This window comes from Mytilus galloprovincialis, chromosome 10, assembly GCF_965363235.1.
Source record: "Mytilus galloprovincialis chromosome 10, xbMytGall1.hap1.1, whole genome shotgun sequence".
Taxonomy (NCBI): Eukaryota; Metazoa; Mollusca; class Bivalvia; order Mytilida; family Mytilidae; genus Mytilus; species Mytilus galloprovincialis.
This window is the reverse complement of record NC_134847.1, coordinates 70,878,526-70,904,433: the sequence shown is the minus strand read 5'-3', so window position 1 is coordinate 70,904,433 and position 25,908 is coordinate 70,878,526. Positions and strand designations below refer to the sequence as shown.

General features: G+C 31.9%; 1 protein-coding gene and 2 long non-coding RNA genes across 4 annotated transcripts in view; all 3 read right to left on the bottom strand.

The window, feature by feature from the left end:
• LOC143048286 (uncharacterized) overlaps positions 1-16,640 on the bottom strand; it is a 142,599-nt gene extending 125,959 nt beyond the window's left edge. The window contains exons 1-8 of one of the 2 annotated variants that reach the window (XM_076221873.1): positions 16,537-16,640; positions 11,609-11,863; positions 10,054-10,500; positions 5,406-5,636; positions 4,862-5,023; positions 3,161-3,214; positions 1,348-1,458; positions 72-196 (exon numbers count right to left, since the gene is read on the bottom strand). In XM_076221873.1, coding sequence (XP_076077988.1) covers positions 72-196; positions 1,348-1,458; positions 3,161-3,214; positions 4,862-5,023; positions 5,406-5,636; positions 10,054-10,500; positions 11,609-11,852 — 1,374 coding nt within the window. In that variant the 5' untranslated portion in view covers positions 11,853-11,863; positions 16,537-16,640. The remainder of the gene's footprint in view (positions 1-71; positions 197-1,347; positions 1,459-3,160; positions 3,215-4,861; positions 5,024-5,405; positions 5,637-10,053; positions 10,501-11,608; positions 11,864-16,536) is intronic. The other variant, XM_076221874.1, reaches the window with a different exon arrangement.
• On the bottom strand, positions 7,643-9,263 carry LOC143048287 (uncharacterized). Its single transcript, XR_012969782.1, has 2 exons — positions 8,705-9,263; positions 7,643-8,062 (listed from the first exon to the last, which is right to left on the bottom strand). It is a non-coding gene; the product is annotated as an uncharacterized LOC143048287 (long non-coding RNA).
• A 4,589-nt stretch (positions 16,641-21,229) lies between the features above and the next one.
• Positions 21,230-24,141, bottom strand: LOC143048285 (uncharacterized). The gene is made up of 2 exons (XR_012969781.1): positions 23,582-24,141; positions 21,230-21,442 (listed from the first exon to the last, which is right to left on the bottom strand). It is a non-coding gene; the product is annotated as an uncharacterized LOC143048285 (long non-coding RNA).
• Positions 24,142-25,908: the final 1,767 nt, after the last annotated feature.

Below are 25,908 nucleotides of genomic sequence, written 5' to 3'. Positions count from 1 at the left end.
ACAGTATCCTGCTTTTGAATAATACAAAGGCACATGAAACTCTAGGTAAAGTATTGAATTAATAAAAGCACCTGTATAGGAGCCATCATCAATGTTTGTCCATTAGCTCCTGGTATTAACACTGCTGGGATGGATGACGTACTAGCCTGTCCTGGAGGAGGGTATCGTCTTGGTCGTCCTCGGCCTCTCTTTGAACCTATAAAATATACAAATATGCAAAGAAATTATACAAAATTTGAAACATATTGTACTAAAAAGATATTCAAATAGAATTAAGAATGTATGACAATTGCAAGGAAACATGTTTAAGTAAACAACCAATTTCATGAGAGAAGATGGCAAACTTGAACAATTCATACAATGTAAAATCAGATTGTTTATGAACAATATACTCTGTTAAAAGATTTAACAAAAGTGTTTATTACCATAATGTTAATTTTAACAGCTCTAATGTATAATGCATTTCCATTGATTTAAGGTGACTTGAATTAAGAAGTAAATCTTCTGGGTTAGAAAAAAATATCACAATTTATTATTTCTCCTTATGTTGTGCAACGAAACAAAAATAGAACATAAAAGATTAAATAACACACTAATCTTCATACCGGATTTTTTCATATTTGATAAGATTTTTTTTTGACACTGCAACCAAAGGATGCAATAATATTTTCAATAATGGTCTTTTTTCTTTATCTCATGAGAATTAAGTTCAGTCTTTCTTTTTGTGTAAACATTCAATACCTGTATTTGGAGATGCAAAGGTGTAAGATGGTGGTACATAATCTTTCTCATCTGTCACACTTAACTGATTTTGGTCAGACTTAAGTGTAAACATTTAATACCTGTATTTGGAGATGCAAAGGTGTAAGATGGTGGTACATAATCTTTCTCATCTGTCACACTTGACTGATTTTGGTCAGACTTAAGTGTAAACATTTAATACCTGTATTTGGAGATGCAAAGGTGTAAGATGGTGGTACATAATCTTTCTCATCTGTCACACTTGACTGATTTTGGTCAGACTTAAGTGTAAACATTTAATACCTGTATTTGGAGATGCAAAGGTGTAAGATGGTGGTACATAATCTTTCTCATCTGTCACACTTGACTGATTTTGGTCAGACTTAAATGTAAACATTTAATACCTGTATTTGGAGATGCAAAGGTGTAAGATGGTGGTACATAATCTTTCTCATCTGTCACACTTAACTGATTTTGGTCAGACTTAAGTGTAAACATTTAATACTTGTATTTGGAGATGCAAAGGTGTAAGATGGTGGTACATAATCTTTCTCATCTGTCACACTTAACTGATTTTGGTCAGACTTAAGTGTAAACATTTAATACCTGTATTTGGAGATGCAAAGGTGTAAGATGGTGGTACATAATCTTTCTCATCTGTCACACTTGACTGATTTTGGTCCTGATTTTCTTCATCGCTATCTTCTAATTCATAATCTGTAAATGCGTAAATATATTGATATCTCATCTCAGCTTTTAAATCTAGTATTACTCTCACAAAATCTTTATTTTTTATCTTTAAAACATTTTTCCATATAACATCTTCTTATATCCATATAATCTGAATGATTGAAAAAAAAAACCACCTTTTTCGTCTATAGAAAAAAGTTTACACCATTTGCAGAAAAATTCAATATGACAAAGTTTTCAAATCTCAACAACTGGGAAAAGTGCCTTCATTTGTATAAATTGATGTGGATCAACTAAAACATTTATCTGTTTAGTTTAAACATATTTATTTACATTAGATTGGGAAACAAGTTATTGTAACGTATAGTAATCTCTTCCCACTTTACGGGTGTGAGTGCTGCCTTACAGCAGCATTATTAGTCTGCTCTTTTTCCAAATCTACAAGGTTGACTTTTACGTCTTTTTAATTGTTGATAGTGACCTTATCAGCAAGAATATTATGTAAGCCTGTTAAGACAAGCTGATGAAGCCAATATTAAAAAATAAAATGCCATTTATATCTGACAGCAATTGTATAAACTGTACTTTTTTTTTTATTGATAATATTAGTAAAATAAAATAGTTTATAGTAAAACTACTTGTATGTGTACAAGACGTTATGATAGTTGTTTGGTTGTATGAATGAAGTCTTAAGTATTTCATTGATAAATTAATCTGGATAGACTTGAGCATGTGACATTGCTGCACTGATACAAAACATCATTGTCTAATATTTTTGAGTATCGAGTCCTTTTAAAGGAAAAATAAACAAATTGCCAAGAGGCAAGAGGTTCTTCTTTTGCCTTGGAAACAAAGCCATGTTCTGATTCTAAAAGAATATATATCTTCATTATATTTGTCAAGATTTACACCTCATCAACAGTCGGTTTGGAAAATTATTCCTAAAACATTTTAAAATGAAAGGACTTACAGGAATGAAACTACTTTCCAGCATCTATTTTCAAACTAAAGCATAACCAAAGTTTTAATGATTGTTGGCACATGACATAAAATTTGTTTTCTTTCATTCAACCCTTTCTCTGATAGCTGCCCTGACAGAAGCTACTCTGTGATGATGGCTTCCCTGTCTATTGTGACACAAGTGAGAGAACTTCATAATAAATATCAATAACTAGTTTCTCTAGTTATTTATTTCTTTATTTTGTTCACTTACACCATAGATACAGTTTTAATCATGTTTTGATAAAATTTGTCATAAAAAAAAGTTTCCATTTTTTGGCCAATAAAATGTAAGAAATTCCTGAAATTCGACTTTTAGACCAAAAATCATAATTTTCAATCCCAAAACGGCAAAAGTTTGAAAATTTTAACAATGTTGTACAAATTCATTAAACTGACGATTTCCATTTCAAGTATTTTGTACATAAAACAGCATTTTATGTCTAAAAAGTATACTAGTCTGGCTTCAATTCTTCCTAATTCTATCAAAAATTTGTTCCCTAATTTCAAATTCAAGTAAAATCTGTAAATTTCATCTGATTTTGACACAGTTATCAACAAACTGAAGTGCCATGTTTACACTTACATTTGGGTATTCAATAAAGAATGATAACTTGTGTTTGCAATGTTTTTCAGAGGGAAACATAATAGATGTAATCTGATCCCTGTAAAACGGTAAACTGGGATTCTTTGGCAAAAGGGTTAATAACTAATATATTTATTTTTATACCTTCTAATGCCTTCTTCTTCCTAGCCCTGCCACTCCGTCTTATTCCATCAGGTCCTTAAAAGGATAAATAAAATTTATATAAAATATATGTACAATGTATGCATTGCATTTTATATAAAAGATTTATCCCAGTCTTTACTATTAACCACAAGCCTTACATGTAGAGCCAAAAAATGTTGTCAGATAAAAAAATAAAATGCTTTGCTGAGCGCAGCCCGATACGACCGCAGTGGTCAAACCCTGAACAAATTTAGTCACAATATTCTAGCTTGATACTCCCTGAATTTGGACTGTGATCAAATTTTTGACATAATATAGGTTTTTGACACAAAATAAATGTAGTCAAAGATCTTACAAATTTATTACGTGATACTGTGCAATTGAAGATTTCTTCTTGAAACTTTTCAAAAATCAAAATTTGAAAAATTTATAATTTTTTTATAAAACCCTTAAAAATATGGTAAACAAAAAATCCTCCCCCACTTATTAAACCCCCCTTGGAGCAATAACCCCAAAACTCAATCCTAGCCTTTCCTTTGTAGTATGGAACCTTGTAGTACAATTTCAGAGAGATACATACACTTAAAGACAAGTTATTGTCTGGAAACTAGAAACATGCTTCTTTTTGGCCCTTTTTTGACCCCTAATAACTACTTGTTTTTGGCAATTAACCAAAAACTCAATCCCAGCCTCCCCTTTGTTATATGGAACATTGTGGTACAATTTCAGAGAGATCCATACAGTTACACACAAGTTGTTGTCTGGAAACTAGAAGAATTTTGTTTTTGGTCCCTTTTTGGTCCTGAATTCCTAACTTGTTGGCCCCTTAACCCCTAAAATGAATCACAATCTTCTACTTGTGGTTTTAAAAATTGTGGTACAATTTCAGAGCAATTGAAATACTAATACACAAGTTATTATCCTGAAAGTAGAAAAATGCTTGTTTTGGGCCCCTTTTGGACCCCTAATTCCTAAAGGGTTGGGACTATCATCCCCAAAATCAATCCCAACCTTTCTTTTGTGGTATTGAACCTTCTGAAAACATTTCATAAAGATCTTTTCGCTTAAACTAAAGTTATTGTTCGGAAACCAATGTGTCTTCGGATGACAACAAAGACATCATACCACTATCATTATTATACGATCCTAAAATTTTTTTTGCAGTTGTATTAAAATAACTGAAGCCATAAAAATTTAAAGGTATTTTGTGACAGAAGGATTTTCAGTCTTGAAAAATCATATGTTTTTACATGAAGAATAATCTATCTCTGCAATTTCTTCCTGACAAATTGAATATATAAGGTTAAATTCCCTTGTGACTAATCATGCAATACAATTTATGATTTATCAAAAAATAAATTCTGCAAGTAGACAAACACTTTTAGCGATAATAAAACTACATAATTGAGCTGTTACAATCCAATGCATACTTTTCATGAACTGCTTTGATTGAAACACATTACAGATAATCAAATAGACTGTATATCTGGAAATTATGGCATTTGTCTTATCTTTTTTTTGCTATATATTTACAGTACATTTTTACTGTAAAATGTGTCTTATGCGACGTTTTCATTGTTCAGAAAAAATCATTGCACAAGGCATAGACACATGAATAATAGACACAGCATAGATTTGACTACCCAAATTAAGGCCCAACTAACAAAAAGCCTGATAAGTATAAATGTACAAATTTGAAACCTGTATTTGATAATTCCAGTAAGCCCTCTACAGCATTAGCTTGGTCTATTTTATTAACCACTCGTTTGACAGGTTTTCCTTTAACTACTTCCTCGTTCTGACCAGCTGGTGGTAGATAATCTTGGTCAGTTGGTTTCTTTGGACGACCTCGCTTCTTTTTAGCTAAAATTTTTAAACAAAAGAATGAATACAAACATATGATAATCACAAAACAGAAATAGGTGATACGTATACTATCAAATCAATTACATTTTGGTTCTCAATTTTGTTAAACAATTCATGTGAATTTTAAAAGGTGTTTGCAAAAACCTTCAAAGGTTCCATGGACATTCAGACAATATAATTATTTACTGGTACATTCTGACCACTAGACAATCGCTTTTACTGACGTGACAATAAATTTACTATACAAAACAATACGAAATATCTTGACAAGTATTTATTATTCAACAGTGTTGAACTAGATGGGTTCGTCTTTAATATATGTTTTTTTTTCTTTACAGATGTAAGGATATGTTTGTTCTGTATCAGGCAAAACACTTACATTGAGGAGGAACAACTGGATAAGCACAGAGTTGTCCTGTATCAGGATTAGGCATTAAGACACATTTCTTTCCTTTAATGATTATCTCTGTAGTATCGGTGACAGCTATTGGTTTAGACAGATCAATCGTCTTGACATCCTCTGTAACTAAGGGTTCTTGTTTGACAGCTTCTCCTATGTACTTCTCTGTAACAACTTGGCTTTCGGTCTCTTCATTTATATTTTCTTTACCTTAAAAAAAAAAGTAAATTAAATATATACAGTGTACACTGGGACAAAGTCATAATCAAAGCGTGAAAGCGCTGTAAAGGCAGTTAATTACAGGTTGTGTGTATTTCTAGTCCAGTTATATCATTATCTTCCATAGAACAGAGGTGGTTTGTAGAATTTAAGATTTAGAGTTCTTTTGTACCTAGTTCACCTATATCTATAGTCTACTGTTTACAGTATATTTTCTGTGCCTCGCCATGAAATGCATTTTTAGCCATGGCCTTGTCAGTTTGCTTTAAATTTATGAGTTTGACTGTCCCTTTGGTGTCTTTCGTCCCTCTTCTTTAGACATATAAGAACTTTTCCTTTTCAATATAAATAGACTATTTTTAATTATTGATTGTATACGCATATTCTATGACTCCCATAAAAAATAGTTCACAAAGATTGACTAGTCTCTGTACTGTGTGTATAGCAAGAACATCAAGTAACATAATGGTAAATGTACATAGTAACACATCAACTTTTTTGATGACCATACCTGCCAACTGTCAGTATTTGCAGAGTATTTCCCCCATCGAGCTCGAGGCTCCCAAATGGAAATTTTAAAGAAAACAATTAATTCAACAATGGCAATGAGCTTGTTTATGCACGAAGAAGCTAAAAACCACATTAGAATATATTTGAAGGGAATCCATGACAAATCGCCCCATTAGCAAATAGCCCCACTTTTTCAATAACTCGTCCCACTTTAAAAAAAAACTGCCCCAACCTGGATAACCAAATCGCCCCACTTGTGAAATGTGTTACATGTATATCCCTTAATATTACTCCTGCCAACTTGCCCCACCTAATAGAAAACGATAATATCTAGATAAATATATTATTAACCAGGAAGAATTTACTAATGCCAACTCGCCCCACTCATGTAAAAAGATGTTATCCCGTTGTATATAAGTTAAATTCCGTTAATATTACTCCTGCTAACTGGTCCCACCTAATGGACATCGGTGAAATCTAGATAAATATATTATTAACCAGGATGAATTTAGTAATGCCAACTCTCCCCACTTATGGAAAAAGATGTTATCCCGTTGAATATAAGTTAAATTCCTTATATTGCATTATAATACAATTAACAGGTTTCTTTTCAATTGTTATGCAAATAACTAAGCTTCAAAACTTAGTTATTCTTCAACAATACATTTTTTTTTTAGAATTATAATTTCAGTATATCAATAATAGTAATTAAATAAATTTTCGGTTTGTTTGTATTCTGTGTAGATTAGTTTTCATTAAAGTGGTGCGAGTTTTTATTTTTAATTATATATATATATATTAATCTAAATATTACCGTTTTTTTATAAGTAGGGCGGGTTGGCAGGAGTAATATTTAACATGATTTAACCAATTTCATATGTGGGGCGATTTGATAAATCAGTTTGTGGCGGTTTTTTTAAAAGTGGGCGATTAGCCAGTGGGGCGACTTGTCCTGCTTCCATTTGAAGGCCCCCTTGAAGGTGTTGTATGACTATATGAACCATCTTTCACGTAAAACCCCCAAGTGCATTTTGAAAAGTTGGCAGATATGTTTCTAACTCCCGGCAAAATCTACCGGTATGAATGAAAAAGAAGTTTTCAATTAAGGCTCTGTGGCCATAACAGCTGTCTCATTACCATTTTAACCACTTCCCATATTTGCAATTAAAACAATAGAAGAAAATTATTCAACGCAAAAACAAAACTTACATGTACTTGTAAATATGAAATTCTCTTTACGGTATGAGTTTTTCTCATTGTTTGAGATTGTACAGTAGTACCTGTAACTGCTTATACCTATTTCTTATTCACTTTTGCTTGATAAACTCACTAAATATCATGTATATGCATTGTACCACATCTCCTTATTTTTATATGCATTCCAATAATATGAACAATTGTAATTCAATTCTATATACCAAAGCAAAATGAACTGCACCACTTTCATTCACTAGTATGCATCTTTTGGCAAAATACAAGTTCTTAAATGACACAAGATATATTTATTGATAAAAAAATAAAATTTAGTATACAACTCTTTAACAGGTATAAAAAAAAAAAGCACAGCTGTGTCATAACTTGTGAAATCTGTGCTGAAAACATAGACATTGATGGTATTTGAGTAATTCCATATGTGAAGCTCAACATTAGCTCGTCAGTTGGTGGTGGACAGTTATAGTTCCTTTCTGCAGGCTAGGATGAATGACTTTTCAGGAAAACCAATTTCACAAATCAAAACTTTCCTCTAGATTTCTCCTACAATATTCATCCAGTTTAGTTCTCTTGGTTTAATTGGACACCGTCCTGATTTTTAATTTTGCAAACCATTCAGTCTCTTGCTTGCAAATGGTGCATGAAAATAGGATGGGTATGGCAGTAGACAAGTCTCTTTAAAGTGGGTTTGTGCCCTGAAAAAAAGTTTTATAACTTAAGTTTTTTTGAAACTTGTGCAACACACATACCTAAATAACTATAACATAGAAGAGAGCATCATTCGTGTCAATGTTTTGTTCCTGTTTACATTGTCATTGATATTTTTTCAGAAAGCCTGAGGCATAGCTCATGAATTCCTGTCATTACATCCTAAATTAACATAATTACTGCTAGAATAATTATCAGTATGATATACGTACACTATCATTGTACAGCCCAAGTCTTCAGTATATATAATTGTTGCATTCATTCACTCCTGTGTTCAGTCGTTCAAAAATATTTAAACATCAACAAATGAACTTTAATAAGGACAAGAAAACACTAGAAAAGATACGTACATACAACCCGTGTTAAAGTGTATTTGAAAGAGAAATATATCTGGTTAAACGATGTATAAAGGAAGAAAAAATTGTAGATATTGCATTACGATGCTTTCTACCTAATAGCACGTGGATATGTTTACATATTTAGACTTGACCCAGTATGACCCGTACCTTGTAGGTCACCGCCGTCGTTTAAACACTACACTACAGTCGTGTATAAGACAATAAAATGCTTAAGCCTGTACTATTTGTGTGAAGTAAATGTGTTTTTTCTGTACATTTAAATTGATTTACCTGATAGCAAGGGCGTATATCTATCCGTTTCCTTCTCAATTCACTTTGTCAATTTCTTGAGCTTCTTCAAAACATACGTATTACTGCGCCCGGAAGTGAAAAAATATTAGAAATCCTCGTAAAATAATGCTATTTTCAATTTTGTGGAATCCATTTTGTTATATTTATTATATAAAGATAAAAAAAGTTACGATTAATTATGAATTTGCATATCATTATACGGAACGTTTATGAACTATTTTTCCATAGCTGTAAGTCGGTCATTTTGGCGGGAAATCATGTACACATACACACGTAGATTGGCTGGTACCTGATCGTAATGTTACACATCAGATATATCAAATAGCTAATACCCGGAACATAGTACCGGGAACCAGGATAATACGTAGACAACATACATAACTAATACCGAAATTGAAAACGCTTTACGGTTTCTCGTTTATAAACCGAATTCCGCTTTGAATTATAGAAGATGCAATATTAATCATGTTCAGTCGACTTTTCATTGTTATATCAACGTCTGAACTAATTAAAAAATCTTTAGTTGTCAGATAACACTCGAAATTGACCCGACCTCTTTCCACACGGAATACAAATAATGATAGTTTGTAGTCAGGTTGACTGCTTAAAATGCAAAATACACATTAATAACAAGTTCTATAAAACGAACAATACACACTGATCGTTTCTTTAGTCCCCAATGTAAATGAAAGAAACAAAAACCATATCATACCATAAAAAGAAGAGGAGAAATTCGAACATTTCCGGATCTATTTCTGGCCAAAAGACCCCCTGCATAGATTGCGTATGAAAAGATGAACCTCATGACTTGAACGTCAGGCCTTAAAGCACTGCCTTTAAAAATCACCACAATAACATATATCACTTCTATATATTCTCAGCTTCCTAAATATTCCTCTAAGAATGTCAGATTATATATACTGCTACATCAACTTATAATGTAATTTATACCAAAACTCTAACAAAATAAAAATAGAGAAAAAAACAATCTGATTAACAGCAACATGCATGGCTTATTAATTCAAAGTCACTGAACTGTAAAATTAGGGACAGGACCTCGATATGGTTGACAAACTGAAATTTACTGATAGTAGTGCAACATTTTAGAAAATATCATTGATTTACATGTATCACAAGAAGTTCCTTTCAAACTAACTTACAAAAAACTTAACAATTGTTGACACTGCTGGAAAAGCAACACCTATGTCGTGTGTTCCACGACTTTCTTCACAGGCAAGAAAAAAACCCAGGTATTTTGATGCATTTTGTAACTGTTTTGACAAGAAAGGTGAAAGAGGAGTTTTTTGGTCAATGATGTAACACCTTACCATTTGTTATATCTGTTGAATTCTCTACAATTGAAGCAACATTTTGATTTATTATTGAATCCTGTGAGATCTGTTCATCTGTAGGTACTTCCTCTCCCATGTTTATAACATTTACATGTAAAGTTTTACAACTCTCTAAATCACACTTTTCCTCATTCCGCTCCGACACCAAATCACAATTATCTTCAACTTTAACCTCAGAATTATCAGCCTCCATGATATTAGACTCCTCCTCAATTGTTGCTGTTTGACAGGTCTGTCTTTGAGCCGACTCTAACTCCCCTGGTGTGATATAGATAGTATTGTATTCACCCCTCTCTTCCCCTTGTTCTTCAATGTCTTGTGTCAGGTATAAGGAACCATCACTCATTTGAATAGCACCAGAGTTTATCATATCTGGTGTGATGTACATTGTTTCTCCTGTTTGCTCTAAATTACCATCAAAAACTGAAATCGGAATATTAGGATTATTAAAATAGATATATATATATATATGTAAATGCCACTGATTGAAATGACCGAATAATTTATGAAGTGATTTTAACAGTTTGATCTCAGATGTACTTGTACCAACAATGTATTTAAAACATTAAATTTCAGTTTTTTGGTTGGTACTAAATGATCTTTTGATATTTATTTGAAGTACAAAATGTAAAAATAAATTAATTGACAAGGACAAAAATATGGAAATCATAAAAATAAACATACTGTAGATCAATTTATTTTCACTGACACAATGTATCAATTTTTCATGGATTAAGGAAAACTTGCATTTTTGTGGATATTTGATTTTGTGGTTTTGCTAATCTCTGCATACAAATTAAAGCCTATAGAAAATATGCAATTCGTTGGAACATGTGAATTTGTTGTTCATCTGTATCCAGGAAACCCATGGAAATTGGTATACAAGGAATGATAATGAACCCACAGTATAGAAAATTACCAATTTCAATCCCTGTATACATATAAAAAAAGAAGATGTGGTACATGTATGATTGCCAATGAGGCAACTCTCCCCAAGAGACCAAATTGACACAGAAATTAACGATTATAGGTCACTGTATGGCCTTCAACAATGAGCAAAGCCCATACCGCATAGTTAGCTATAAAAAGCCCCAAAATGACAATGTAAAACAATTCAAACAAGAAAACAAACGGCCTAATTTATGTATGCATTTTAAACATGAAAATGTTCTTGTACATGTTCTTCTCATCTAGACATATTCGGATACAAATTACATGTACCTGTTATTTTATTTTGCATGTAATAATTATATATACCATTGTCGTTTGATGAAATTCCTGAAAACATGTTAAATTTGGTAATGATAAAAAAAAAAACATTAAAAGAATGTGTGTTGTAAAAAAAAATACTTTAAAATTTGTTAACTGCTTACAATTAAAATTCTTAACTTTGGTGGTTATTTGTAGCACTATCTTCTATTTCTCCTTATAAATGTTAAAAAAAAAGCAGCCATGAACACAAATTAAGTTAAAAATAAAAATTTTGTGTGTAAATTACTGGTACATGTATTTTTACAAAATAATGATCTACCGATTGAGTTACCTCCCATGTCATCATCAGTTCCTTCCTGCACAACAGTCACACAGGCCTGTCCATCAGATACGGGAACATCAGGTATATCCTGAGTCAGAATCTGATAATGTCCTGGTGTTTCTTGTTCTTGTAGAATTATCTTTGCAGCATCCTCCAGACTTAAACCAGTAATAGTAATGGTACGATCTTTATTGTCCAAGTCTAGTCCAACAGACTCTTCGGCTGGAACCTCATCTTCCATGATACCAGACCCTGTTTTTATCATAAAAAAATGTTTTGTAGACACATGTGTATATGATGTAGCAATGACAGAACATATATGCATGTCGGTAGCCTATTGCATGTGCTTTTCTGCCCTTAAATCTTTAAAAAAAAAAGTAATACTGTTAATTCAGAAATGATTATGATGCTTTTAATTATTATATTATTTTAATCAGCAGGATTATAATCGCAATAGTTCAAACTCACGTTTTGAAATTTTGAATAAAAATTAAACACGATTTTACTCATTATCGCGAAAATTAAAATCAATTGAGTCTAAAATGGCAAAATAGCAATAATAAATGCACACATTGACAATAATTTCTGAATTTACAGCAGCTAGAAGGTAGTTTTTTAATTCACTAGTCCAAGTCTATTAACCTTTACATTGTAGGGACAGTGAATTATTTTTGTTTAAATGAATTATGGGGAAAAACTGATTTTCCAGGCAGCATGGCCAGTAAGCATTAAAATTTCTTCTGAAAATATGTTCAATGTTGTATGGTGAAAAAAGGTTGTGTTTCTAGCTGGGGTCAAGCATCTCAGAATATCAAATTGTAATAATATCTATATTACTGGTTGGATAATGATGGCATGTCCCCACATGCAATGTAGGTTAACTGTACATTGTACCTAAACATGTCAGGTTAAAATACTTTGTAAATCTTCTTAATTTAATTGGATAATAAAAGGGGAATGTGTCCCTGTGTCCATGGGACACAGATGATGCCCCAAACTTGCTTATCTAATATCATATATACAATTTAGTAATAAAGAGCCATAACTGAAGAAAGGTAAAACTTTAAGGTGATGCTAACCAAATTTGTACTTGATCTGAGTTTTGAGGTAACAAGTTTCATAATATTTGGTTGTGACAAACATAAGTTAGAGAATGTAAATGAAAAAAAAATCAGCAATTTTTTCATTTGTAAAGGGGCATAACTTTGGAACATTAAAAAGACACTACCAAAATTAATAGACTTTTAGAAATTAGAATCTGTTAATTTTGAAAATACCTTACCTTTAGAGGTAGTTATAGATGTAAAATTGAGAATGGAAATGGGGAATGTGCCAAAGAGACAACAACCCGACCATAGAAAAAAACAACAGCAGAAGGTCACCAACAGGTCTTCAATGTAGCGAGAAATTCCTGCACCTGGTATCCATTTTGTCACAAAATATGAACCATTTATGATTTCAAGCGAAGAAGTTTGCAAAATTAGACTAAATACAGCTTGAATAGGGATCGAGGGTTCTGAGGTCACTACATAACTTCAAATGGCATTAGATGATTAGTGGGTGAAAATTTGCTGCTTGAAAAATTATCAATTCAGACAAGATATCAGATAAGTTTTAAAAATACTTTAATTCCATTAAAAATTAGGAATTTTTTTTTTCAACTTATGACATGTATGAGATTAAGAACAAAAAACTTTTTTCTGACGTAGTCGGTATAGTTTCGGTTTGTGCCCTTTGAACTTAAGGACGCTTAACTATGGCAACAGAATACGCATGCTCCAAAATCCTTTCTGTGATTGGACAAAATGCTGTCATGGTGGGTGATTTGGTTGTGTTTGAAAAAAACGTCTCGTTAATTATATCGTGATGGAAAGCAAGTAAAAAACTATAAATATTTGAACTAGATCTTACAAAGATTTATATTTTTATTAAAATAATTGTTTCTCCAATAGCTCTTTGCATCCATAACAGCTGTTTATTCGGGACAATTATATAATTTTCAATGTAAACTTTGTTGTACGAACGTACATGACTTTTAGAACGCACCTACGCATGTGAGATTTCCGCGGGGTTTTGGTGAATGTAAACAAAAAGATACGAGGACCCAGAATACTGAACACAAACAGAGAAAACGTTATTTAAATGGTAAATCGAAATGATAGTTTTAAACATATACTCAAATTTAAATACGTCGGATATCTTTTTTTAAAGATAGTTCTTGTTTAAACTAAATAAAAATTAGTTTGAACAGTTCTCAAGTTGTAAAATTAATTGACCAAAGAAATAAATTGTGCACATAAAATTTGAATGATAAGTGTATAACAATTTACTTAGCATTAATATTTTTTTTTTACTTTAGTGAAAGCAAAAATATATATATATGGACCATAATTTGCTATTGGGCTCCGTTTCCTATAACTATAGAAAAGTGATAAAATGTGAATTACTGTAAGAAAAGTTGTAACTACATCTAAAGATGCCATTATTTTTATCAACATACAAGTGTGTGCTACTCTTCCCTAGAAAAAAATTGAAATTAACAAATTTCAAAGATTATACGACCGTATTTGTGTGTCGTTTCTCGCGTTACTTTTCGCGTCCGAAGTGCATAACGCTGACTAATTTATAGATAATCGTCACCGGCAAATTCGTAATTTTGCTTTAAAATAACAAAGAACATCGACCAATAAGAATAGTGAGAAGAAAATGCCGAGAACTATAAGTATTTCTGTAGCAGGTGTAAGAACACTGTCGTTATTTTGGTTTCCCATTTCGTAACGCACATTTTAGATGGTTTAATCTGCTTTGTTGTAAAAGAATTCTTTGCAACAATATGCAAATACAAACTCTCGCGAGATGTTCAAACAGGTAAATCAGAGATGATTTACATTCTTGTTTTGTTCTTCGTAATAATTAAGTTAGAAAATGACGTTATCGTTATGCGTTACATTTCACACGAAACAGAAGTCCAGTTATTTCCTTTTTTTTTATTAAAATTGTTTTTGTGGTTAAGTTATAATCATTTCCGGTCATACGTGAAACATGTGACTAACATGTGATCACGCCCATACAGCCGGATATACGAAATACTAGGTCTAAACATTGTATTTGTTTCCAACGGGATGTAAGCAAACATAATCTGTAGGCTTGTTTCGTCTTGTTTAAAAAAGGAAAATACAATTTTCAAAGAGATTGTGCCGGGGGTCTATTATTTTTCCTATGTGCATAATGTTACATACGATCTTGTGTGAAAATAAATGCCCAATAACTTGACAAAATCGATTTCAGATTTGACTGACGTTTTAACACACTTCGTTTCCCAATAACGATGTAAAGGGTCCTTGGAAAATTCAATCGAAATTACGTCTCCTATCATGGTGCCGATGTTCGTTGGATTGATTTAGCTTCAGCAGTAAATATTACTGGATATTTTAAGTGAATAAAGATAATTTAATAAAAAATACATGTTAATGTACCGTTACACTTGGAATGTACAAAGTTGGTATCTTTGTCACAATTTTTAATTAATTTTTTTTATTCATGTTCTGCAAACACTTATCAGAAACGCAATAAACTTGTCAAAGGAAAAGTAAACTTTTACCATGCATGACTTGAAAGGAAGTACTTTATTGATTTTAGCCCACTAAAGTAGGTTAAAATGTGGAAACCATGTAGATGGTGTACAGGTCACAAATATCACATGGTGCCTATTTTAAAGATGCTAATTCCAAGTTAAAAGTTGTTTTCTTTACTGGATTTAAAGAATTTTACATTACCAATGATTTGGAATAAATTGTATATAACTGGAATTTCAAAACCAAATATAAATACATTTTTTTGGCTAAAACATCAAGATACAACGATTATGGTATCCTGTATCAATGAAGAAAATACGGAAATTCCTGAATAAATTGTACTAATTGTTTTCAAAACAAGCACATATTTAGGAGTTTTATAATACTGTTACATTTAAGATGGATTTTAAGAAAAAGTATACTGTTCAGATCATTTTAAGCAGATTTTGCAATAAAATAAAACTAAAAAAATGCTTTCGGTTTCTTATGGTTTCCTGTCGCGTTTAAAAAAAACTTTAATTTAACATTGAAAATAGATTTTAAATATTAACATGAAGCAAGTAACACTAGTAATGGTGTTCATTTATGTCTTTTGAAACATATTGTGCAAAATAAAGAAAATAAAGATTGGTTTCCTGTTTTGTTTCCTGTCACGTAAACGGTGAATCAAAATGTATTAATTTTTTCTCGAAAAACTCAATTGTTCAATTAATACTATTCTAACATCAACACAACCCACAGAATAAAAGTTAAAGTTTTAGAACTTATAAAAAAGGATACAAAAAGAAACCAAAGGCCGAATACCAAATTATGGTCCATATGTGTTTGTAACTTAACAAAAGTATTTTGAGACAGTCCCTAATGCCAGTCTGGAGATCTGACCAATAACCCATAATGCCTTCATTAAATGTTTATTTCGTTGTATTCATATAGATTTCAACTAAATACTCTTTGTTACAAGACCGAAAACACTTAATCAAATAGACTGGTTGTGTGAATGATTTGCAAAAAGTGTAGAATATTGAAGTCGGTTAACTTATTTTGCTCAAAATTCGTTTTAAAAAATGGCGGCCATTTCATTTAATCTTCGAGACTGTCATTTATTATTATTTTATTTTTGCAATTATCTTCAGAACTTTAAACTCCACAATCTTGGTCTATTTATGTTTCATTATGCGATGTTTAAGTAAGAAGAGTCTTCCAATCGACTATTTGGATGAAAATAGTTGTATGCAAATGACCCTTCAACGCGGAGCGGTTTTCGGGCAAAATATATCAAGGAGGTGAATGGATATTAATTGATGTGATTGTTTGTTTGTTAATACACAAACTTTTCATTTGAATACTTACAAATACAATAAAAATATCACAATTCAGGATAAACAAACGAAAGACAACTGTTCTTTTGATGTTTTCTACAGGAAACCATTTGCAAAATAGTGACGTCACTAAAATGAAGAAAACGGCTAATACCACTAAGTTAATTGGTAAATTGTACACAACAACGTACTTTTTGATTTTGGACGTATTGTAACACTTTTATTTATATTGTTCCTAAATTCAAAAAGTAGGAAATTTCTTAAGATTTGCTATATCCTTTTCAATTTTTGTAACTACTGTAAACTCATCAGTTCCATTTGTCTGATGAATGAAAATATTGTCTGTTATTCTCTACTGCAAGTCTTTGTTGTCATTGATGTAGAGTATATATCCGTGAAAATATTTGTTGAAGATAATCACTTATTTAATGGGGTCATTAAATAATTTCAGCATTCTCTAAATGGTAAGAACATATTAAAAAAATTCTTTACCTTTAAAAATAAATATTCTGCACAGTGGTTTTTTAAAACAATTTTAGGGAGCTACCATTTGATTTTTATTGGGGGGGGGGCAAGGATGAAAAATTGTGTCCTGCCTTTTTTTTTAGTTGTAATCTCTGTCCTGCCTTTTTGTTTTTCAGTCTATTCGGTCCTGCCTTTTTTTTCTTAGCTTATCCTGACTTTTTTACAACAATTGTCATCCTGACTTTTTTTTTTTTGCCAAGTTACTCATCCTGCCTTTTTTTTTTACTCAAAATCCTGTCCTGTCTTTTTTTTCAAATTTCAAATTTCATCATACAAATGTTCTTATCTATACAAAAATACGAGAAAAACATCTTTGAACTATATCAACAAACGACAACCATGGAACATCAGGTTCCTGACTTAGGACAGGCGCAATCAAATGCAACGGGTTTATACGTTTCATCCTAACCTGAAACGATAGTGTTACATCTCGACATAGAAAGACACACTATATAATATCAATTACAATGGCCTTACTCAATCAAAAGATATATTAACAAAAACAAGTGAACGTACACTGAACGAATAAATTTAAACTATGACACAATGTTAGTACAAAATTAATTCAATAACAAGTATGTGTCCAAAGTACACGGATGCTCCACTTGCACTATCCTTTTCCATATTCCATGGACTGTAAAAATTGGGTAATAATCTAATTTTGCTTTTAAAATTAGAAAGATTATACTATAGGGAACATATGTACTAAGTTTCAAGTTGATTGGACTTCAATTTCATCAAAAACTACCTTAACCAAAAACTTTAACCTGAAACTCCCACTTTCATTTTCTATGTTCAGTGAACCGTGAAATTGGGGTCAAAAGTCTAATTTGGCTTTAAAATTAGAAAAATCATATCATAAGCAACAAGTGTACTATGTTTCAAGTTGATTGGACTTCAGCTTTACCAAAAACTACCTTGACCAAAAACTTTAACCTGAAACTCCCCCTTTCATTTTCTATGTTCAGTGGACCGTGAAATTGGGGTCAAAAGTCTAATTTGGCTTTAAAATTAGAAAGATCATATCATAAGCAACAAGTGTACTAAGTTTCAAGTTGATTGGACTTCAGCTTCACCAAAAACTACCTTGACCAAAAACTTTAACCTGAAACTCCCCCTTTCATTTTCTATGTTCAGTGGACCGTGAAAATGGGGTCAAAAGTCTAATTTGGCTTTAAAATTAGAAAGATCATACCATAAGCAACAAGTGTACTAAGTTTCAAGTTGATTGGACTTCAGCTTCATCAAAAACGACCTTGACCAAAAAATTTAACGTCAACGGACGCACAGACGAATGAACGAACGGACGGACGAACGGAAGCACAGACCAGAAAACATAATGCCCCTCTACTATCGTAGGTGGGGCATAAAAAGGGGGGGGGTGAGATGTAAAACAATATCAGAAAGACAACAATGACCTGGTACAAAATTAAGCCAATCAAATAACGTAAACGGGTAAATATAAATAATTTTGTTATAAGGTATATATATGGAGTATGGAAATATTTTTTTGTTCATAATATCAATTACAATGGCCTTACTCAATCAAAAGATATATTAACAAAAACAAGCGAACGTACACTGAACGAATAAATTTAAACTATGACACAATGTTAGTACAAAATTAATTTAATAACAAGAATGTGTCCAAAGTACACGGATGCTCCACTTGCACTATCCTTTTCCATGTTCCATGGACTGTAAAAATTGGGTAATAATCTAATTTTGCTTTTAAAATTAGAAAGATTATACTATAGGGAACATATGTACTAAGTTTCAAGTTGATTGGACTTCAGCTTCATCAAAAACTACCTTGACCAAAAACTTTAACCTGAAACTCCCCCTTTCATTTTCTATGTTCAGTGGACCGTGAAATTAGGGTCAAAAGTCTAATTTGGCTTTAAAATTAGAAAGATCATATCATAACAGTGGGAAAGCCAGTGACATTGAAGAGCTACTTCCGGTAGTCCCGCGGGAAAGGGGACATAATCTAAAAATTTTGAGGTGGCGCTGTAACCAGCGTGTAAACAAAAACGTAGCCTGTGCTTCAGACAATAAATCTATTAAAACAACTTATCATCCATCAGTATTTGAGTTTAATTTTTCATTAGAATAGATTTTGTCAGACGACTGCCAAATTCGGTATTCAAATAAGTGCTCCGTTACTGAAATATGATAATTCATAAGACTACCTCCGTTGATTTCCAAAAAACCGCGGGTAATCCCCACGACTACAAACAACTGACACAAATGCATCCTAAAGCTTTTCATTGGTCGAGATATAAATAAATGTGACCTAGAAACATATGGGCACATGACTATGTACAGGATTCCCCGTCACTCTGAGTCTTGTTTACATAATAAATACTTCAACCGGAGGTCAAAATTCAACATTTTTCAGACGTTTTGGGAGTTATTTCGGTGCAAAATCAAGCAAATTATGTCAAATTTTACAGATTTTAAGCACAAAATTGATTGAGACAACGAAGGGTGATGATGTTTTCAGGATTTTAAATATATTTTACTTAAAATGTTGAGTGGTTGAAGGCTTTACAACGTCATTTGTTGATGTTTACAAGTTGCTCAAACTCCTCGTATCACATTTTCTGTAGTTATTTAATTATGCTGCTGATGTATAACAGATTTATGGGCGAGATTTATGTAGTACATTGAAACTGGTTTAATCTATGAACGAATTTGTCCATATAAATAACTTCCACTGTCTAGAAGTAGACCTACCCCCCTTTTTTCAACAAAAAAAAAAATCAGTTAGTCAAAAGTTGTTGTCTGAATAAGCATGCAAAAATGCAAAGTGTAAGCACTCAGCTAGTCTTTGTTTTTAGCCAATTTTTAGGGTAATGGTTACAGTCATTCTTTGATTCTGTAAATTATTATAAATCTGAAATGTTTCAACTTGTCAATTTTAAAAAGTACATGTACCAATCAACAAGAATTGCCTGCCTAAACACTCACACATGTTAATAAATGTCTGTCCTTATCATGCTTATCAAGCAACCTGATGTACACTGTGACCAACTATTCATGTTTGAGTGTTTCTGGGCCCTGGGGCATATTTAACTCTTGAGAACTTGGAGATTAAAATTCAATATGAATGCCCAATGCCTAGTACATCAAATTCTTAATACATGTTAGAGCTATATGACCATTTAAAGCATTAACAAAATGCTATGTCACTTCCAAGGTCTACTTTAAAAATGGTATATGAATGTCTCACTCTGATTTTGGTGATCCTGTTTTGTTGCATTGATATAACTGCTTGACCCACATTTTTATTTTACACCAGTTTACAAGAAAACAAATCTTGGACACAGGATCTATAGTTTATTAAGAATCATACTATTCCTATATCTGTGTGCTGATTTTTCTGCAATAGAATACCTTTTCACACATTTTACTCCATTCTAAAAGCACACAATTGCAATAATTTGCAAAATCATGTGTTAACATATCCAGGAAAAAGGTACATAGACATCGCATTCATAATACTACACTAGGAGCAGGATCTGCTTACTCTTCCAGAGCACCTGAGCTCAATTATATGTTGTGGGTTCAAGTTGATCAGTTTTCTTTTTTCTAATTTGTATATTAGTTTAAACTTTTCATCAAAAAGTCTGAAAAAAAAATATGTATCTACTGAAAATGATTTATTTAGGTGCAGGGGTTACCACACTTTGAAATCTACATGTCATTGGAAGCAAAACAGTGAAAAGTCATGTCATGATAGGCTACTTGAGAGACCTCACTATGTCTAGGAGAAGTGAACAATTCTAGAAACTTTCCATTTAAGTCATTCAAACCTTATAAAGAATAAAAGACCATCATTTTGACTTTTATATCTTTTATTTTTCTTATGTCTCAAATACTACAGTACATACATGTATATGTCTGACACCAGTGACCGATCAAGAACTTTTCTATTTGGGGGGGGGGGTTGCTGCTGCTGACTTACTTGGGAGGGGCCCGCTCCAGTGATTCCCTATTTAATCAACCATTTTTTTTCCTATGAAAGGGGGCCCTATGAATATGCTAGCTTTGCATCAATGAATCTCAGGTTTTTCAATGACATTAAGTAATATTGTATTGCAACAGTTTAGTGTCTCGTGTACATTTACCCCACGTTATCAATATAAAATGGTGGAGTGTTTCACATTGTATGTATGTTTGAAAATATAAAAATGTTTAGAAATAAAAGTTTATTAAGTGATGAATAAATACAAAGTCATAAAAATAATGTTAAAATTAAAAATATGTAAAAAGTATTTTAAACAATTAAGGAGAACTATTGTTAAAATTAAAAAGTTTTTTAAAGTAAAATCAAGTCAAATAGTCCTCTGTCCCATACATGTAAATCCTCAATATAGAAATCCTGCTCTTCTTATTCCTATTGTTATCTGAAAATATATAATTTATGCAGATGATATTATCAAATAAATATAATTTCAAACTTCTCTAGAGTTGCTATATGATTGGTAAATTATAATATATTTTAATTGTCTACTGATAAAAACATGCTCTTCTGAGGTCCCAATTTAAAAAAAAAATGTTGAAAGGAAATACTGGAATCCGAAGGATCAATTCCGAAATCCTCAGCTAAAAATACCCAATCCAGACGTCCCGAAAAAGGTCCTCTAGAAAAGGTAATACTTATACACACCAACAGATGTTTGGAAAAATTTTCTACTTATAAATTCATTTACTTTAGTATTTAAAATTCATCACCATAATAACATATCAACCTCTTTAATAGATATAAATAATGTTTAAATAAAAGTATAACATAATATGCAACATTAAATTATCTTACAGGTATCTGTTATTTAAAAGATAACTTTTCATTCAATCATTCATATCTTTAATTCTTTATACCAGTAATTGATAATCAATGTATCCAATGCCAATAAAACCTGGCCACAACACCTAGCCAATACTGAAGGTGGCAACAAAATTCAACAATAAATCACATATTTTTTTTTAGCATGGAAGGAGGAACAGAATTTATACTTTCCTACTGGTGAATATTTCATATACCTGAAATCTTTAATAGATACTAGAAAACACCCGTGATATCGCGGGTCTGTGAATGAATTAAAGTATATAACTATGCGCAAGCCTTATTTTAGTATTAGTATTCAAGTTGTCATCTGAATGAAGTTAAATTCTTTGATTCACTGTTTTATGTCATGCATGCAAATAAATTGAAAACTGTACCTATACGCCTTATTTTTAGTCCAGATTTGTTATCTTTGAAAGTCTTACTGATTAAAATACTACAATAGGTAACATTGACAATTCAGTAGTGTCAACCCTGTGATTATGACCGTGTATATAGCATATTAATCCTGAATACACCGTTTGGTGGTGAGCCTGTCAGATGCGGAACATACAGATAAGGTAATAGGTAACAGGTGAATATACTATTGGTATCTGTATCGGACTCGAACCGGAACTTCTTAATTATTGGCAATATTAATTACGTCAAAAACAAAAGGGCCTGGAGTGGTGTAATTTTTAATCTACACTTTTGTACTATATTAGTTAATTATAAAGTTGAATTATTTGATTCGTCGTTTTTACGTGATGAGGGCTGACAAATTGGACCTCGTAATTTTAGTATTATAGATTTTACATGCCCATATGCAATATTGAGCAAAAATAATAGTACTGTTGTTCACATAGACAAGGGTCTGGATGGGGTCTTCTGCATTTCTTTATCATTTAATCTTTTAGTTCATTGGTCTCTATTTTTTTATACTTTTTGTCCATAATTTTTCTTTCCTCAATATATAAATTAGCACATCAAAAGTTCAAAATGATTATGACCAGACCTCTGGCTTGCTGCTAGGAATATTTTGATTTTTTTCTGGGATGCATAGGAAGGTGTCCCAGAAAAAAAGTAGTCTATGGTCTGCAAATAGTCAAAAAATAACATAAGGACCTAAGAGCTACGGTTCCGCAGCTAGCATGTCATTTGCTCTTTTTTTTAACTTATTTTATGGTAAATTTTCTCTATTCTTGTTCCTTTAGTAACAATTCTCTAATTCTTTATACGTTTTAATAGTCATAGTTCCCAGTGGCAGATCCAGGGATAGGGTTCCAGGGATTGGAATCTCCCTTTTTTGGGGAAGATCAATGCATTTGAATGGGGACATATAGTTGGAAACCCCCTTTATCCTGGGGATAGTTATTTTTTTCCTATATTTTTATTTTGTTTGTTTTTTGTGTTTTTTGTCACACTTTTTGGGTTCAAAAATAAAAATATTAACCTTTTTACTATTCGAGACAACCAAACAAATCAGCACATATGCATTACACAACTGTAAAACTTTAATTAAAATTTAAATGCTAACATTGACCAGCCAAAATTGAAGTTTTATTCAAATTGAAGTCTCACGCTGGAAAAGGGGCATTTATTTACATGTGGTCTACGGAAATTTACTGGATTTAAGAATCGAAAAGAGGCAAACATGTAGCCATAACCCGATCAGATCAATAAATCATGTTATGGATAGTATTAATATCTTTCTACTAACCATTAAAAGTAATAATACTAGGATTTCGTGAGCTCAGAAACCTTTTAAAATCTGTTGAAAAATGGCGTCGATTTGTGTGCTTCCTTTTCGCAGCCTCAGTTACAATTTGACACGGAGTGATGGGTATTTATGCAAATATTTAGGGACTCCTATCATCATAGATACTATTTTTGGTCATTTTATATTTAAATAGCCAATAGGATGCAAATGTGTCAGTTATTTTCAGAAGGGGAAAACACCCGCCATATTTTTATCCCCAAATTAACAACGTCACTTGCCATTTTCAGATGTTCGTTTCTTGTAAAATAAAATCTTGTAAGAAGAAAAAATAGCATGGTCACCTGTAAAACTTACCTATATAACTAATTGATGATGAAATGACACAAGTTTAATTGTCTTTAATGATAAATTTCTCGAAAAATCACACGTACACGATGTAAACAAATTGCCGCGATGGCGCGATAGTGTCGCCCTCTATGAAAAATCGCGATTGTCGCCCTTGATTTTCTGGCCGTTACGTCATATGGAAGGAGGCGCAGAATCGATCCGTGGCTTTCCCACTGATAAGCAACAAGTGTACTAAGTTTCAAGAGGGGGGGCAAGGGGGGTCCCAATAACAGCAAAACAGCAAATTGATTTGGCTCATAACAGATAACAAGGAATTAAAATGGACAAAAACAGATAACAGTAAATGAAATATTAAAATAATTCGGTTTTTGACAAATCAGTATTTCTTATTACGGATATAATCCTTTGTAATGCATTCCATTTTTTATGACTATGTTTTTAGTATTAATTTATGTGTCTAGAATGTGTTTAAACTACTACTCAATATATTATAATATTTTTTATACGCTCGTTTACGGAACGTAATATGGTATACTGTTGTCCGTCTGTTGTCAACATGTCGGACATTAACTCAAAAACACTTTAACCATTTGAATTAAACTTTGGGAAATTGTTTATATCTATTGACGTGAGCTCCCTTTTTGGTTTTGGTTTTTTTTTTATAAATTTTAGATTTTAAGTTTCTGGGTAGGTAATGGGTTTTTATTCAATAAAATTGGTGTTTTTTTTCAGTTTTCTGATAATATCTCAAAAATGCTTTCACAAAGCAAGGAATTTTGGTGAATTTTTTATATCTATTAACATATAAAAAATTCACCAAAATTCCTTGCTTTGTGAAAGCATTTTTGAGATATTATCAGAAAACTGAAAAAAAACACCAATTTTATTGAATAAAAACCCATTACCTACCCAGAAATAGGTACTTATATGTTATATAAGTTATGTTTATACATAATTTGATTTTAATTACTCAGTAGTCATTATTTTAGGATTTTCCCAGGATGTGTATTTTCTTTACATGTGTCAGTGAACAAAATCCTCAAAGTCACACATAATGAGTTCATATTAATTTCATAGTAATTTAAATAATTTAATTACCCCTGATTTCTTTCAGAAACACTGTTTGAACTCATGATATGTAAAATTAAGGATTTAGTGCTCACATTATTATCAACCTAATTTTTCCTGCTATCACCTATCTTGTAAATAAACTCCTGGGAAATACTGTGTAGCAATGCCATTGGTATCCATGTTTGAATTAAACATAAATCATAATTTAATTGCAACTTTTATTTTATATATATACATCACGATTATAATTTGGCCCTTGGGGAAACTACTCAGCTAAAAAATTTAATTTTTTGCTCCATGCCTAAACCAAGAGCCTAGCTATGTGCATACTGAAAAGTAGCAAAGTATAGACCCCTGGCTTGACATCACACCAATCCAATTGGAACGATGGTTCAAAATAAATGCATGAGGCTATCAGGAAGCCTATGAGGCTATCATTCCTAGAGGCTATCATGCCTATGAGGCTATGAGGAAGCCTATAATGAGACAATGAGGAAGCCTGTAAGGAGGCTATGAGGAAGCCTAGTAGTGTTGATGTTGAATTGGTGTTGGAATGAATTTGTATGAAATTTGACAGTTTATCCCCAGAAATTCTTGGGGGATGAGTGAAATTTTTGAAACAACCAGTGATAAAATTTCATAAATGAAATCAATAAACATAATGCTGAGATTGCTTCCCCTGTCATGGCAATATTGAAGGTGAAAGGAGGGGTCGGTGGGAGGCAAGTTTTTAGCTAAAACACTATTAGCACTATTAGCCAAGATTATTCTATAACTGCTTAATCTGCATTTAGATAAATGAATACTCAAGGCAGCATACACAGGTTTTTAATACACAACTTCTTAATGGGATACTCCTAAGTGGGAGGAGTTAAAACTGCACCCAGATTAATGTATCAAGAAACAAA